Consider the following 16,395-nt stretch of genomic DNA (forward strand, 5'->3'; position numbering starts at 1 on the left):
GGGAGAAGATGAAATTTGAGGAGATTTTCAGTGGAGCTATTGGGGTAAGTATTCTTCACTCATATTTGGTTTAATTCCATGATTTAGTCTTGAATTTCATCATTTAATTTGATAAATTTGAGTGAAAATTGGGGAAAAATAGAAGAAAACTTTGAGAAGTCTTTTGGGATTTGAATGGGCAATTGAGGTCAGATTTTGATGAATTTGTTATGGGTAGACTCGTGAGTGGATGAGGATTCTATTGATGTGATTTTTATCGGATTATGAGACATGGGCCCGGGGGCCGGGTTTGAGAAATTTCGGGATTTTTGATGCAAATTGAATATTTTCGAGTGGGCTTTATTCCCTTAGCATATTTTAATGGTTATGTACTGTTTTGGTTAGATTTGGAGCATCCGGAGGTTGATTCGAGAGGGCAAAGCATCGCGGGCTAAAGTTTGGACCGGATCGAGGTGAGTAATGATTGTAAATGTTGTCCTGAGGGTATGAAACTACGGATTTCACATCGTTGTGCTATATTGAGGTGATGCACACGCTAGATGACGAGCGTGGGGTAATGCACCATTGGGTATTGTGACTTAGTCCATCCCAAATGACTGTTTTACCGCGTATTTGATTGAAAACTATTTGCTATTATCATGTTTTGGGATGAATGCCATATTTGGGCCTCGTACCAACTATTTGGACCCTTAGGGAATTTTTACTGCTATTTCCTCACTATTTTGACTTTATACTTGTACTCAGTCATGCTATATTCTACTATTTTTCATAACTGCCATGTTAACTCTGTTTTAACACATTAAATGATATTCTAAATGATAATTTGAGCTGAGCATCATGTTTTACTGTTGCCCGAGTGGCTTGTGAGATTCTGACTGAGTAGGGCCAAGGGCCTGTGTTGTGAGTATACTTTGGGTAGGGCTGCATGCCGTAGCAGTGATACACTAATTATGATTATGAGGCCGAGAGCCTGAGATTGTATGCCACGAGGTGGCTTGTTGATGTGAGGCCGAGAGCCTATTGATTATACCAAGAGATGACTTGATATTGCTCTTGGGCTGTAAGGGGTCCCTCCCGGAGTCTGTACACCTCCAGTGAGCGCGAGTACCCATTGTGATATGAGATATAGCCCGAAGGGCTAATGTTGTTCCATGTTATTGCCCGAGGGGCGGTTCTTGATTTATGTTATGCCCGAGGGGCTGATTACGAGTGGTTGTGAGGTAGTCCGAGGGGCTGGTTCTGTTGGTATTATGCCCGAGGGGCGGTTTATGGTACATGTTTTGCCGAGGGGCTGTTTATGTTTCTATTATGTTTACTCACTGTTTTATCACTCATTTGAAACTGTTGAAAATTATTTTTAAAAGGTTTTCACCGAAACTGAGCATGATTTACAAAGTAAATGATTTTCGTACTGTGTTGGAAATATCCTGTATTTGTTGTAGCGTATTGACGTGATTTACGTGCTTTCTTACTGATCAATTTTCATTTATCTTTCAATGAGTCGGAGTACTCATATTACTCCCTGCACCTTGTGTGCAGATTCAGGTATTTCTGAACCCGGTAGCGGGTGTTGGTTGCTCAGAGGCAGAGTCATCGGAGTTTAGCAAGGTAGTTGCCCGACGTTCGCAGCACTGCTTTTCTCCCTCTTGATTCCATTAGATTGTATTTAGTACATTTTTCAGACTTTCCGTTGTATTTAGACCTTAGTAGATGCTCGTGAGTTGTGACACCCCGATGTCGGGCTGTATCTATTTCCGCACTTGGTCTATTTCACTAAATTTTGGGATTTATTTCTTATCAATGACTTAAATTGACTTATTAAAATTGTTAAAAATGAATTTGGGAATTGTGTCGACTAGCCTTGTCTTCACGAGAGATGCCATCACGATCGGGTCCGGTTTGGGGTCGTGACACCTTCTGACGGCTCGATCTCGACAGTGCTCGAGGTGGACGCCGCTATTACACCTCGTGGGTACAACTACGACTTGGTTGACCCCTTATCGTTCCTTTTAAAGACAACCATTTTGTGGTTAAATTTTGACCCATACAAGACAACCCCACTCATAGATACAATATTGTTAACAATGTATAATAAGACAGTGGAATTATGCGATTTTACCTAACTATATCTAACCCCTAATTTTGTTTATTTTTTTGGGGGGGGGGGGGGCTGCGGGGTGCACGGACAAGATTAGCTAATTTTGTTGTTGTAAAAGTTTATTTGAAATACTAATGTTTAGTAATAACAACAATTTGAATAATAATAAAAAGTTGTTACTTGTAGAATACGAGAAGTTCCAAGTGCCTCTAAAAACCTGGAAAAGACAGCATCTGAAATCTCGTAATAATACAAATTAAAAAAGAAAAAAGAAAAAAGAAAAAAGAAGAAGAGGTGTTTACCTAAACAATCGGTCAGACTTATTATTTATTACTATTAGAACAAGATTATACATATATTCTATGAAATTATATACAAAATTATACATGAACTATACATTATTTAGATTAATTCTTCTTAATTATTTTAGCTGTTAAGTAGATGAATTCTAAACTAAACTCCAAATTAGAATAAAAGGGAAAGTGATTATAGCCATGACGTCTTTTAACTTTAGATCTCAATTCAGACCTTGATCTGTTAATGTTTTAAAGATAAAACACATAATTAATTGAAAAACTACCTAAAAAGTATTATTTTAGATTTTTATAACTAAAAACTACACAATATGTGATTAAAGAAAAAATTGTTTTACAGTGGCAAATAGTAATGCTATCATAACAATGGATTTAAAAATACATTAATCGTAAAATGTAATAATCATTAGTATAGTTTAACCGCCAGATTATATGTTTTATTTCCTATGTAACTAAATTTACTTATTATGAGTTATTACTTGAATATTGAATATGTGGACCTTTAAAAGTAGAACCGAAGGAATATACTGTATAAATTTTTACTCTAATCACCTGGTGACCAAAGCAAATACCAAGAACTTTCTGCAAATTTCTTCCCTTCCATTAACATCTGGATTACAAATTATATTAATTTATTTTTGATTAAATATTAAATGATAATAAATATAAGTATCACTAGTTAATTATGTTAAAATTGACTTATTTGATTAACAAATTGTTAATTTAGTTGCCGTTCATTTTCATCCGTTATACCTGAACCAAATTCCTAAAAATAGCATATTATTTGTGTGATTAATTATTTTTGATCACAAATTGACAACAAATTTAAAATTACTAAATAAAAAAGTAAATACTTACCCACACCGGGTGTTTACACCAAACTATATTAATTCACTACGGTTAATTAATTTAATTAGATGAGAATGCATGTAATTTACCATGGTTATGTGATTGAAGTCCACATGCAAGACACATAATCATATATTTATTGGTTTGGTGTAAACACTCGGTAAGGGTAGGTTTTTACCAATAAAATTATAACTTACATATTTAAATAGGAGTAATCTCTGAGGTCTAAAGCAAGGACTTTAGTTGCCTTCAGGTTGAGCCACGCCGATATCACCTATTGAGACGGATGATATGTACTTAATTATTAATTAGGGAGAAATTTAATTTTGACAGTGGGAAAACAATCTCTCTTCATCTTTTCAATATGAACGACAATCCCCTTGAACAATATTTTTCATTGAGCTTTATATTTTACAACAAGAAAAAGTTCTCATAATATCTAAAGGAGTAAACATATATCCTATTCTTGTAACATATAATGTTTGCACCAAAAAAAACATAAAAATTGTTACTGGCACTCTTTGATTTGCACCCTATGATGGTTTGATGTAAACTAAGGATAGAGAATTTGGTTCTCTATCAGTTTCTACAGAACACACACACATAGAGGTGAAAAACTCTCAGCTCAGGGAATTAAAAACCATGACCTACACTCGTAGGATTTCAACTACACTAACCGAGCAACTTTAGATTACAACCTATTTTAACTTAAGAATTAAAATTTTAATCTCTCACCTACTTGCAATAACTATATTACAAGCCTCTTTGTTATAACTCTATTACAAAGCTCACCACTTTGACTAACTCTAATCAAACACAAACACAAACACAAGGTTTATGGTTTACAAAGATATCCTACGAGATGCTTCTAACTAAGCTGAGTAGGAATTACAAGTGAATAACATTAATAAAGATACAACAATACTAAGGACACTCGACGTACTCAATGTTGGGATCTGGTCCTTTGTTCTGTTACTTCTTTGTTCTTCAAGCCTTGGAGTAAATGAATGCGACCGCACATTTTAGAGTAAATTATGTTTTAGGGTTTTCAAGTGTGTGTAATACCTTGCCACATGTTGATAATATATAAGTGAGGTCACTAGGATGATGCAAGCAAGTATCCGGTACACAACATGCTTCAAAAGAAACAGTTGCACTGTTGCGTCAGCAGTGCAACAACTTTAACAAATGTAAAGAGTTGACTTGTACTGTGACCGGAGGAATTGATAGCCATATGTTCCCTCTGCTTTTCCCTTAACTAAAATCATTGGAACTTGTACCAGACATGTGACTTGTTATTCTGAGCACTGGGAGGCTTTGCATTAGGTTCTCTATCTGGTTCTCATATGAAGTTTGTTAGATCATCAAAACACAATGACACATGACTTATCAATTTTTCTCTTTTTGATGATGGCAAATTAGAATTGAAGTCCCTCCTGAGAACTAGATCTCCATATGATTCCCTCTGCAGATTAGCCATATTCCCCCTGAGAACCTGTTTCTCCCCTTTAATTTTTTCCCCCCTTCTGGCATCATAAAAAGATTTTTTTTCAAGTAAACACACAAAGAAGTACAGAAAAGTTAACTCATGCCACTTGCGTGCACACAACATAGCTAAAAATAAAACACAAGAGTATAACATGGATAGAGAAGGACTGAGATGCTCATTAATTTAAAAGAGAAGAAAACATACGCAGTAGTAGTACTACTGTTACAAAATATCCACAAAATAAACAAACTAATGTACCACAGTCATAGGGACAAAATATCAAAACAGGACACTGGACTAAGACAAGCACGGATAAACTGGACAAGGACTTTGAGAAGAACATCCACTCGAGCATTTGTAGACCACTGCTTATTGATCAGCTGCTCTTTCAGGTTCTCAACCTATTTCCTCAGGTCTACATTTTCAGCAGTCAAACGAGCAACCTCTGCACTGCTAGAACCAGGTTCCTCTCTGGCTTGATTGAGCTGTCCCTCAAGAATGGCAATACCTAGCCTTCAGCCTCCTTATTTCTTCATTAGTAGCAGTCTGAGCATCAATCAGTTGAGAAATCGTAGAATTGTTGCAAAATCCTCTCTTCTTGTCAATACACTCGCATTCCTCCAAGGTAGTCATTGAAACTGTTTGCTTAGAAGTTCCCACAGCTTCTCTCCCTAAGGGGATTTTGAAATATTCAAAAACTTTGGTAAGTAGGAACCCATATTCCATGGTTCCTATCCTTGAAGTCTGCCACCTTTTTAATGTGTTCAATCATGATTCCAGACAAGTTGATAGTAGTGTATCTATCCAACGCCTCCAGGAGAACCAAGTCCGTTATTGATGCAATGGAACGTCTTTCAACTCGAGGAAGCAGTACCTTGTTTACCATCTCAAACATGAGTTGGTTTTCTGGAAGCAGGGCCTTCTGTTCCCCTCGGTGAACAACATGAGGCTTTAGAATAACCTTCCTAAGATCGGAGGAACAGATCCCTTCAACACACGAGAGCCCCTTAGTAGGTACATCAAGGAAACTCCCCAATACAGCTTCATCCATCAAAAAATCCATTCCATTAACCTTCAGGTAGTTATTGTCATCCTCCATAGTGAATAGATTAAAGTAGAAATTGCGAACTTCCTCTTCATAGACTTTTGGATTCTGAATAATAAAGGGATGAGTCCACTTCTAAAAATCGCAGATTTTAACTAGCTGTCTCATACCTGACATGTCAAGAATGGCATCATCAAACACTCTGCCCCACATCACTTTTTGCTTCTTCAACTTTTATATTCTGTCAACTTCAAATACTTCCACTCTGGTTCTTTTTGAAGAACCAGGTTCCTCACTGTCACTTGCCTTTCTCTTGTGAAATTTTTTATTTTCAACATCTTTCTCCTTCCTACCAAACTTGGGTTTCTCACCACGCTCCTTCTTCTCAACACTCTTCTCTCCATCAATTTCAACACCCTTCACGGATGACACTTTCTTGAACTTTACAAACACATACTTCTTAGGGGATTTACGAACAAGGGAAGCCGGTTACTCATTCACCTCTTTATCCTTAACATCCACAACATTGGCCAGAGGTAGATCCTCCTCATTCACTAATTTTCCCGATTTCACCAATCTTCTTCTCTTCTTTTTCTCATTATTCTTTTTCAAAGCATTTTCAAGGTCTTCTTTATTCTGTTGTCTAGTAGTGAAAATTTTATGAACAGGCTCTTTAGAGGTTATCCTACCACTTCTAGTAGCGATAAACGGGGCTACTGGAACATCATCATAATTTTCCTCACTTCCATCATAATTGTTTTCAGATAGAGGTTTCATCTTAGGAATCACAAAATCTAATGGGACTACAACAAGATGAGGGCAAGGAAGAGGGTCAGTACTATCCAGGGGCTTTCTAGTGGAGCATGGAGTTTCATCCCAAGTAGGAGAAAAATGATCCTCTTGGGCAGAGGGAGCAGGTCCCTCTATTGGCTCCCCTGTAGTACTAACTGGTACCATGTCACCTTGAGTTACCAGGTCTCTATTTCTATCCCCATCCCCTCTTTCTTCCCCCTGAGCCCCAACACTCAGACTCATACTCCCCAACCAGACTCCCTTCAGCAGCAATAAGCAACAAATTTTCTGTGGCTTCTTTTTCACTCAAATCTTCCAACAAAGTAGAATCAGTAGAAGCTAGAGAGGCATTACCTGATGGTTATAGGTTGTTTAGATCAAAAGTTGGAGCATAAAGGGTGTTAGATGCATCAGATGCTTCACCAAAAGTGGTAATATCCTCTTTTTCTAGAGTTGCTTCCTCAACCCGCTGGCTCAAGACCATTGTTCCTTCATCCCCTTCCACCAGTCCTTCTTCTTCTATTTATTTCGGTGTAGCAAAGGGAGAGGTTAAAGAGACAAACTTCATGGGTGTTTGTTTTTTTCGGTATGATGGGAACCAAAACTCGATGGAGTTGGGGAAGTGACAGTAGGTTGTGGTTGGTTGGCGATAGAGGTTTCAATGGGTGAAAGTTGAGGCTTCAATTTAGACTGATGTGCTTTGTGAGACGAAGACATAGTAGGGATGGCAGTTGTGGCTTTAGGAGACTCTGATTTTTGAGAAGACACGGCAAATGTTTTGAGAGTAAAGACACGAAAAGAGGGTTTTGGGAGAGAAGAGGAAAGCTTGATGGCTTTGATGTAGATAGTTATGAGAGAGACATGTCTTTTGGGGTTATTTAGAGGGAATGAGGGACCTATTACAGTTGGACGCGATGGACTAGGTAGTCGGTTCAGTTTGTAACGGGTGAGACATTTGGGCTTAAATGGTATGGGAAAAAGGCGGACACATTTAATGACGTGGCACATTTAGCAGTTCAAAATGTGTATGATTGTAAGAGTAACTACTAACCTGAGCCAAGGGAAATAGATTCCATGACTGATTTTTTAAATATGAGCATAATCCTGCTACCAAATTGCAATGACATTAGCTACTTGTTTGCAAATCAATTGCCATGCATGTTTACTTATAACGATATAGAATTGAATTTGAAGTTGCCAGAAAACACTTTTTAGTAGTTTACCTTACCATTCCTTCATAGCGAGTCATCGAGGGACCAGGTTCTCAATTCAATTTGATTAGTCCCAGCTCCAGTCGATTCTTTTTGAAATGCTCTCTGCTCAATGCTTTTGTGAAGATATTAGTTATCTAGTCCTCTGCTTTGCAAAACTTCATACAGATGAGACCTTTTCAACATTGCCCCAGAGGAAATGATGTCGCACATTAATGTGATTTGTCATCTTATACTGAATTGGGTTCTTTTCCATGTTGAGGGCACTTGTGTTGTCACACAGAAGTGGCACATAATCAGAAAACACACCAAAATTTTCTAATTGTTGCTTGATCTACAGTAGTTGAGAACAACATGAGTTAGTGGCTACATATTCATCTTCTGCAGTGGAGAGGGCTACAGAGTTTTGTTTCTTTGTACCCCCATTAAATTAGGCATGATCCCAAAAAATATGCCATACCAAATGTGCTCTTCCTATCCACTAGATAACCAGTATAATCAGCATCAACATACCCAATTACGTCGAAATTTTCTTCTAAAAGATGATAGAAGACCAGGTCATGCGTTCCTTTGAGATATCTCAGGATTCTCTTAGCAGCTTTCAGATGAGATTTTTTTGGACGTGATTGGAATCTAGTATATAGCCCCACACTAAACACAATGTCAGTTCTACTGGTTGTTAGATATAAGAGTGAACCAATGATGTCCCGATACATGGTTTCATTCATAGGGAAACCAGGTTTGTCTATATCTAGACGAGTGGCTGTGGCAATAAGAGTATCAATGGTCTTTGAAATTTCTATCTCAAACATCTTTAGAATCCTCTTAATGTAATTTTGCTAACTTATCATCGTTCCCTTAGAGGTTTCATCTTAGGAACATCATCATAATTTTCCTCACTTCCATTATAATCGTTTTCAGATAGAGGTTTCATCTTAGGAATCACAAAATCTAATGGGACTACAACAAGATCAGGGCAAGGAAGAGGGTCTGTACTATCCAGGGGCTTTCTAGTGGAACATGGAGTTTCATCCCAAGTAGGAGAAAAATGATCCTCTTGGGCAGAGGGAGCAGGTCCCTCTATTGGCTCCCCTGTAGTACTAACTGGTACCATGTCACCTTGAGTTACCAGGTCTCTATTTCTATCCCCATCCCCTATTTCTTCCCCCTGAGCCCCAACACTCTGACACATACTCTCCAACCAGACTCCCTTCAGCAACAATAAGCAACAAATTTTCCGTGGCTTCTTTTTCACTCAAATCTTCCAACAAAGTAGAGTCAGTAGAAGCTAGAGAGGCATTACCTGATGGTGATAGGTTGTTTAGATCAAAAGTTGGAGCATAAAGGGTGTTAGATGCATCAGATGCTTCACCAAAAGTGGTAATATCCTCTTTTTCTATAGTTGCTTCCTCAACCCGCTGGCTCAAGACCTTTGTTCCTTCATCCCCTTCCACCAGTCCTTCTTCTTCTATTTATTTCGGTGTAGCAAAGGGAGAGGTTAAAGAGACAAACTTCTTGGGTGTTTGTTTTTTTCGGTATGATGGGAACCAGAACTCGATGGAGTTGGGGAAGAGACAGTGGGTGGTGGTTGGTTGACGATGGGGGTTTCAATGGGTGAAAGTTGAGGCTTCACTTTGGACTGATGTGCTTTGTGAGACGAAGACATAGTAGGGATGGCAGTTGTGGCTTTAGGAGACTCTGATTTTTGAGAAGACACGGCAAATGTTTTGAGAGTAAAGACACGAAAAAGAGGGTTTTGGGAGAGAAGAGGAAATCTTGATGGCTTTGATGTAGATAGTTATGAGAGAGACATGTCTTTTGGGGTTATTTAGAGGGAATGAGGGACCTATTACAGTTGGACGCGATGGACTAGGTAGTCGGTTCAGTTTGTAACGGGTGAGACATTTGGGCTTAAATGGTATGGGAAAAAGGCGGACACATTTAATGACGTGGCACATTTAGCAGTTCAAAATGTGTATGATTGTAAGAGTAACTACTAACCTGAGTCAAGGGAAATAGATTCCATGACTGATTTTTTAAATATGAGCATAATCCTGCTACCAAATTGCAATGACATTAGCTACTTGTTTGCAAATCAATTGCCATGCATGTTTACTTATAATGATATAGAATTGAATTTGAAGTTGCCAGAAAACACTTTTTAGTAGTTTACCTTACCATTCCTTCATAGCGAGTCATCGAGGGACCAGGTTCTCAATTCAATTTGATTAGTCCCAGCTCCAGTCGATTCTTTTTGAAATGCTCTCTGCTCAATGCTTTTGTGAAGATATTAGTTATCTAGTCCTCTGCTTTGCAAAACTTCATACAGATGAGACCTTTTCAACATTGCCCCAGAGGAAATGATGTCGCACATTAATGTGATTCGTCATCTTATACTGAATTGGGTTCTTTTCCATGTTGAGGGCACTTGTGTTTTCACACAGAAGTGGCACATAATCAGAAAACACACCAAAATTTTCTAATTGTTGCTTGATCTACAGTAGTTGAGAACAACATGAGTTAGTGGCTACATATTCATCTTCTGCAGTGGAGAGGGCTGCAGAGTTTTGTTTCTTTGTACCCCCATTAAATTAGGCATGATCCCAAAAAATATGCCATACCAAATGTGCTCTTCCTATCCACTAGATAACCAGTATAATCAGCATCAACATACCCAATTACGTCGAAATTTTCTTCTAAAAGATGATAGAAGACCAGGTCATGCGTTCCTTTGAGATATCTCAGGATTCTCTTAACAGCTTTCAGATGAGATTTTTTTGGACGTGATTGGAATCTAGTATATAGCCCCACACTAAACACAATGTCAGTTCTACTGGTTGTTAGATATAAGAGTGAACCAATGATGTCCCGATACATGGTTTCATTCATAGGGAAACCAGGTTTGTCTATGTCTAGACGAGTGGCTGTGGCAATAAGAGTATCAATGGTCTTTGAAATTTCCATCTCAAACATCTTTAGAATCCTCTTAATGTAATTTTGCTGACTTATCATCGTTCCCTTAGAGGTTTGCTTAACTTGCAGACCTATGAAGAAGTTAAGTTCCCCCATCATGCTCATTTCAATATCACTTCCCATAAGTTTGGCAAACTCATCACACAAGGAATCATTTGTTGCACCAAAGATGATATCGTCAACATAGACCTACACAATTAGCAGGTTCCTCCCTCTTTTCTTCAAAAAAGAGTGTTATCAATTTTTCCTCTAGTAAAACCATTTTCCAGAAGGAACCTGGACAACCTTTCATACCATGCAGGAAGGGCCTGTTTCTATCCATGTAGTGCCTTGTCGAGCTTCAATACATGTTCAAAATGCTCGTGACATTCAAAATCAGGTGGCTGCTTGAAAAAAACTTCTTCCTTTAAATATCTATTTAGAAATGCACTCTTGACATCCATTTGGAACAATTTGAATTCCAAATGAGATGTAAAAGCAATGAGAATTCTGATGGCTTCCATCCTTGTAACTGGAGCAAAAGTTTCATCATATCAATTCCTTCCCCTTGATTATAGCCTTGAACCACCAACCTGGCCTTATTTCTTGTTGTATTTCCAAAGTCATCAAGATTATTTCTGAAACCCACCTGGTTCCAATAACTATTCTATACAAAGGTAGAGGAACCAGGTGGCACACACTATTCCTCTCAAATTGACGAAGTTCTTCTTGCATAGAAGCAATCCAGTTATCATCTTTTAATGCTTCATTGATATTTTTGGGCTCTATTTGAGACAAAAAAGCTGAGAAAGCAAACATGCTTCTTGCCATTGATCTAGTCTAAATTCCTGAATCTAGAGGAGTGATTGCATTCTGAAGAGGATGTGAGCTTTTGTGCTTCCAATTAGACACCTGAGTCTTATGGAGAGAAGAACTAGGTTCCGCTATATGAGATCCACCATTAACATCCATGGAAGTGTGAGTGTCACTTCTCTGCTCAGCATCAGGGGTGTCTTGCACAACATTAGGGGTGTCTTTCACAGCATCAGCCACTTTTCTTTCTACTTCAGTTGTTGTAATAGAAGGGCCAGGTTCCTCTGAATCAGCTGGAGGTTCTGCTGCATCTTCTTCACTAGACTCCTTGACCTGACTCATTAGATCTGCCTTCCCGTTTGCCATATCAATGACTTCTCCAAGAACCTTTGAGTGCTCTCCATCTTGATCCTTCTTATCATGTGAATCTTTCCCACTAGAGTGGTGTGATTCATCAAAGATTACATGTACGTTTTTTCTGCACATTGAGTTCTTTTGTTGTAGACCTTGTATGCTTTGCTTTGTGAAGAATATCCAAAAAATCCATTAATCACTCTTGGCATCAAATGTTCCCACCGCTTCCTTACCATTATTGAGAACAAAACATTTGCAACCAAATTTTCTCAGGTACACCATCTTTGGTTTTCTCCCATTTAGCAATTCATACGGGGTCTTGTTTAGGAGAGACCTGATCATGTACCTATGTATCAGATAGGTGGCAGTGTTCACTGCCTCAACCCAAAAGCTCTTTGGTACACCACTATCAATTAGCATCGTTCTTGCTATATCTTCAATAGTCCTATTTTTTCTCTCCACAACACCAATTTGTTGGGGTGTTCTAGGAGCTGAAAAATTATGATTTATACCATTTTCAGCAAAGAATTCATCAAATTTTGCATTATCAAACTCGGTACATGATCATATCTTAAGCTTACAACATTATGGCTCATTTTCACTTGAATCAACTTCACAAAGGCATCAAAGATTGGAAAGGTTTTATCTTTGGTTCTGAGGAACAAGGTACATGTGAATCTGGAGTAGTCATCTACAATGACAAAGATATACTTCTTTCCTCCTCTACTGGGCATCCTCATAGGTCCACACGGATCCATGTGGAAAAGATCTAGTGGCCTTGAGGTGCTTACTTCCTTATTTGTCTTGAAGGAGGACCTAACTTGCTTCCCTTTCACACGTTCATCACACAGCTTGTGATCCTTGAATTTGACTTTAGCAGCCCACGAACCAGGTCCTTCTTGACTAGTTTGCTCAACAAGGAGAAGTTTGCATGTCCCAATCTTCTGTGCCACAATTCATCATCGTTATCAGCAACACTCAAACATGTAAGGTCCCCACTGTTCGGAGACTCAAAGTCTGTAACATAAATGTTTTTAAATCTTTTCGCCACCAAAACCACTTCACCAGTTACAGGATTGGTGACTGTTCACGACTTTGATAATAACTCCACTTTGTTTCCTTTGTCGCATATTTGAGAGACACTCAATAGGTTGTATTTCAGGCCATTCACATAATACCCATTCTCAATTAAATGAGTTTCTTCCCAATTATTCAAACTCCCAGAATGTATTCCTTTTTTCCAATACCAAAGGACACACTCCCACCTTGCAGGTCTTTGAGTGAAAGAAAATCGTCAGTAATTCCATGTACCATATGTGGCTGCTTTCTTTCGCTACTCCATGCACAAGAAAATTAGAGATTAGACTTAGGAATCCAAACAAGCTTGGGTCCCTTGTAATGAGGAAATGGGCAAATTAAGCTTCTTTTTGTCCAAGCAGGCATCACACATTTCTTATTGTAGGAACCAGGTTCCCTAGAAATAAATACTTTTTCAAGAAAAACTTTATTTTTCTATTGGGACTAACATCTAGCTTTACAGGATTCTTTGAAATGACCAGTGTTATCACAGCGAGTGCAAATCCAATTATTAGGTACAATAACATACTTGCTATATGGATTGTAAGGAGCCTTTTCCTTTTGGAACCCAATTCCCTGTTTGTTCCCCCTGTTACTTTTACACATAGAGGTGATTGTATCAGAGGACCAGGTCCACTTCAAGAGATTTATCTAGGTCATTTTTAACCCTATTTAGATCTTCTTGAAGTTATCTATTTCTTTCAAGTTCAGCACAAAGACTCAATTTTACCTTTTTGAGCTCATTTTCAAGCTTAATATGTGCCTCACTCGCCACTTCCTTTCCTTTTGAAGAGTTCATGTAATTTTCTATTGAAGATTTTATAGAATTATTGTCCTTTTTTAAATTCTCTACTGTTTCCTTTAGATCCACAACTACTACCAACAAGTCATCTCTCTCATGTTCTACCTTTTCATTCTTCTCAGTTAGAACATTCTTTTCTTTCTTAAAATCGTCTATGGTTTCTTTCAAATCAACAACTGCGACCAGTAAATCATCTCTCTTATGCTTTACCTATCCTAATTACTCAGTTAAAACCTTTTTAACATTGATAAGATTATGATAAATATCAATCAAGACATTATCTAGAGATACCAACTTCTTTTGGGAGTAAGACTTCAAATTTCTTTGAACATCTAGAAAGTTTACCTCATCTTCATCCTCATTAGATTTTGCCATCAAGGAAAATATGGAGTCATAGTCTGTTGCTTTGATTTCAACGGCCATCATGGAGGCGTTGTCTATTTTATCATTGGCCTCAGATTCACTAGAGGAATCTCCCCATCCAGTAAGAGCTTGTTTCACAATATTATCAACGATATCTTTTCTCTTGAATTTCCTGTCTAGAACCAGGTTCCTCTTGACCGTCTTGTATATGTTGTGCTTGTAATGTTCCTGCTTGTGGAGAGGACAATATTTGATGAAATGTCCTGGCTTTCCGCATTTGTGACAGCAATCATTGCCTTTTGTTCTTCTAGAGCTACCCTTTTTCGGAATACCTCTATTTCTACGAACCATTTTCTGAAACCTTCGTGTCAAATAGGTCATGTAAGCATAATCACTACTTGATTACTATTGTTCACTTTGAGAACCAGGGTCTTTTCCTTTTTGGGTTCTCTTCTTTCATGATCCTTCTTCTTTGTCAATCGCCAGCTTTTGTTGATATTTTGCCTCCGTGATAGCATTGACTTTGCTCTCCTAAGAACCAGGTATACACCGAGTATTTTTCTGACTAGTTTGTTCCTTGGAATAATCTCTCCTAGAGAATAGAGCTCATTAATGATGTAAGTTAATCGAGTATGCATGTTCTGAATGGACTCATCATCCTTTATTTTGAAGAGTTCATACTCAGTAGTCAGCATGTTGATTTTTGACTGCTTAACTTGAGTTGTAACTTCATGTGCAATTTGGAGAGCCTCCCAAATCTCCTTGGTAAATTGACAAGATGAGATTCTCTTGTACTCGTCTGGTCCATTACCATAAACGAGGATCTTCTTTGCTCAGAAGTTTTTCTCGATAGCTTTGCAATCGACATCATTGTACTCCTTTATTGTCTTTAGAACTATGACTGCTGTCTCGCCAATGGTCTTCATAGGGACCAAGGGTCCATCAAAGATGACATCCCAAAGCTCCGAATCTTCATCCATGATAAAACCATGCATTTTTGTCTTCCACCAGCCATAGTATTGTCCATTGAATCTTGGTGGTCTGTAGGTTGATTGACCTTCTTCAAAGTTTGGTGGAGCAACCATCTAGATCTTTTCTAGGTGTTAAACTTATAGAAAGAACATGATTTGATACCAATTGATGTAAACTAAAAGTACACCAAACTGTATCGAGAGCCTGGTTCTCTATCAGTTCCCACATAACACACATATAGAGGTACGTAAATAACACAACAATATTTACGTGATAAACTCCTAGTTCACGGGATTAAAAATCATGACCTACACTCGTAGGATTTCAACTTCACTAACCGAACAACTTTAGATTATAACCTATTGTAACCTAGGAATTAAAATCTTAATCACTCACCTACTTTCAATAACTATATTGCAAGCCTCTTTGTAATAACTCTATTAAAAAGCTCACCACTTTGACTAACTCAAATCAAACACAAACACAAGGTTTATGGTTTACAAAGATATCCTATGATATGCTTATAACTAAGCTGAGTAGGAATTACAAGTGAATAGCATTAACAAAGATACAACAATACTAAGGATACTCGATCTACTCAATGCTGCAATCTGGTCCTTTGTTCTGTTGTTTCTTTTTTCTTCAAGCCTTGGAGTAAATGAGGGCGATTGCACACTTGAGAGCGAATTATGTTTTAGGGTTTGTAAGTGTGTGTTATCCGTTGCCTCATGTTGATAATATATACGTGAGGTCACTAGGATGATGCAAGCAAGTATCCGGTACATAGCATGTTTCAACACTGACACTACAACAAAAAGGGGCTTTAGCGGCAATAAAAAAGGTTTGGCGGCAATAACAATTGCCGCTATACCATTTATCGGCCATTGATGTTTAGCCGCTGATATTGGTGTCGGCAAAGCCTTTAGCGGCGTTTCTCACAAAAGCTGGTAAAGGTCTGAGTTATTGCCGCTAAATATAATTTGCTTTAACGGCAATTGTTTGCGGCAATTATAATGGCTGCTAAATCTAATCTAAAAATTGCTACTAATGCTCTTTTTACGTTCATTTTTATAGCCACTAAATTCAAAATATTTGTTGCTATAGGTCCATAGATTTAGCGGTAATTATTTTGTGGCAACTAAAATGGCTATAATATTCCTTTTGAAAACGAATTAGTACGCCATTTTAGCATCCATTTTGATGGCTAGTAAATTCAATCAAATTGCCGCTAAAAATTATTTTAACAGCAATTATAATGGCTACA

General features: G+C 37.9%; 1 protein-coding gene across 1 annotated transcript; it reads right to left on the minus strand.

Annotated features, from left to right (window-relative positions):
- Positions 1-6,780: 6,780 nt before the first annotated feature.
- On the minus strand, positions 6,781-8,610 carry LOC138881194 (secreted RxLR effector protein 161-like). Its single transcript, XM_070161401.1, has 2 exons — positions 8,259-8,610; positions 6,781-6,941 (listed from the first exon to the last, which is right to left on the minus strand). The coding sequence occupies exons 1-2, from the start codon at positions 8,608-8,610 to the stop codon at positions 6,781-6,783; spliced, it is 513 nt and encodes a 170-aa protein (XP_070017502.1).
- Between the last annotated feature and the right edge of the window lie 7,785 nt (positions 8,611-16,395).

Source organism: Nicotiana sylvestris, chromosome 11 (assembly GCF_000393655.2).
Source record: "Nicotiana sylvestris chromosome 11, ASM39365v2, whole genome shotgun sequence".
Taxonomy (NCBI): Eukaryota; Viridiplantae; Streptophyta; class Magnoliopsida; order Solanales; family Solanaceae; genus Nicotiana; species Nicotiana sylvestris.

What these genes read in the sequence shown, in the direction of transcription:
- LOC138881194 (XM_070161401.1), bottom strand. Translation starts at nt 8,610, where the DNA reads ATGTTTGAGATAGAAATTTCAAAGACCATTGATACTCTTATTGCCACA. An exon ending in GGATAGGAAGAGCACATTTG is followed by an intron (nt 6,942 to 8,258) that starts GTATGGCATATT and finishes TATAACCATCAG; the next exon opens with GTAATGCCTCTCTAGCTTCT.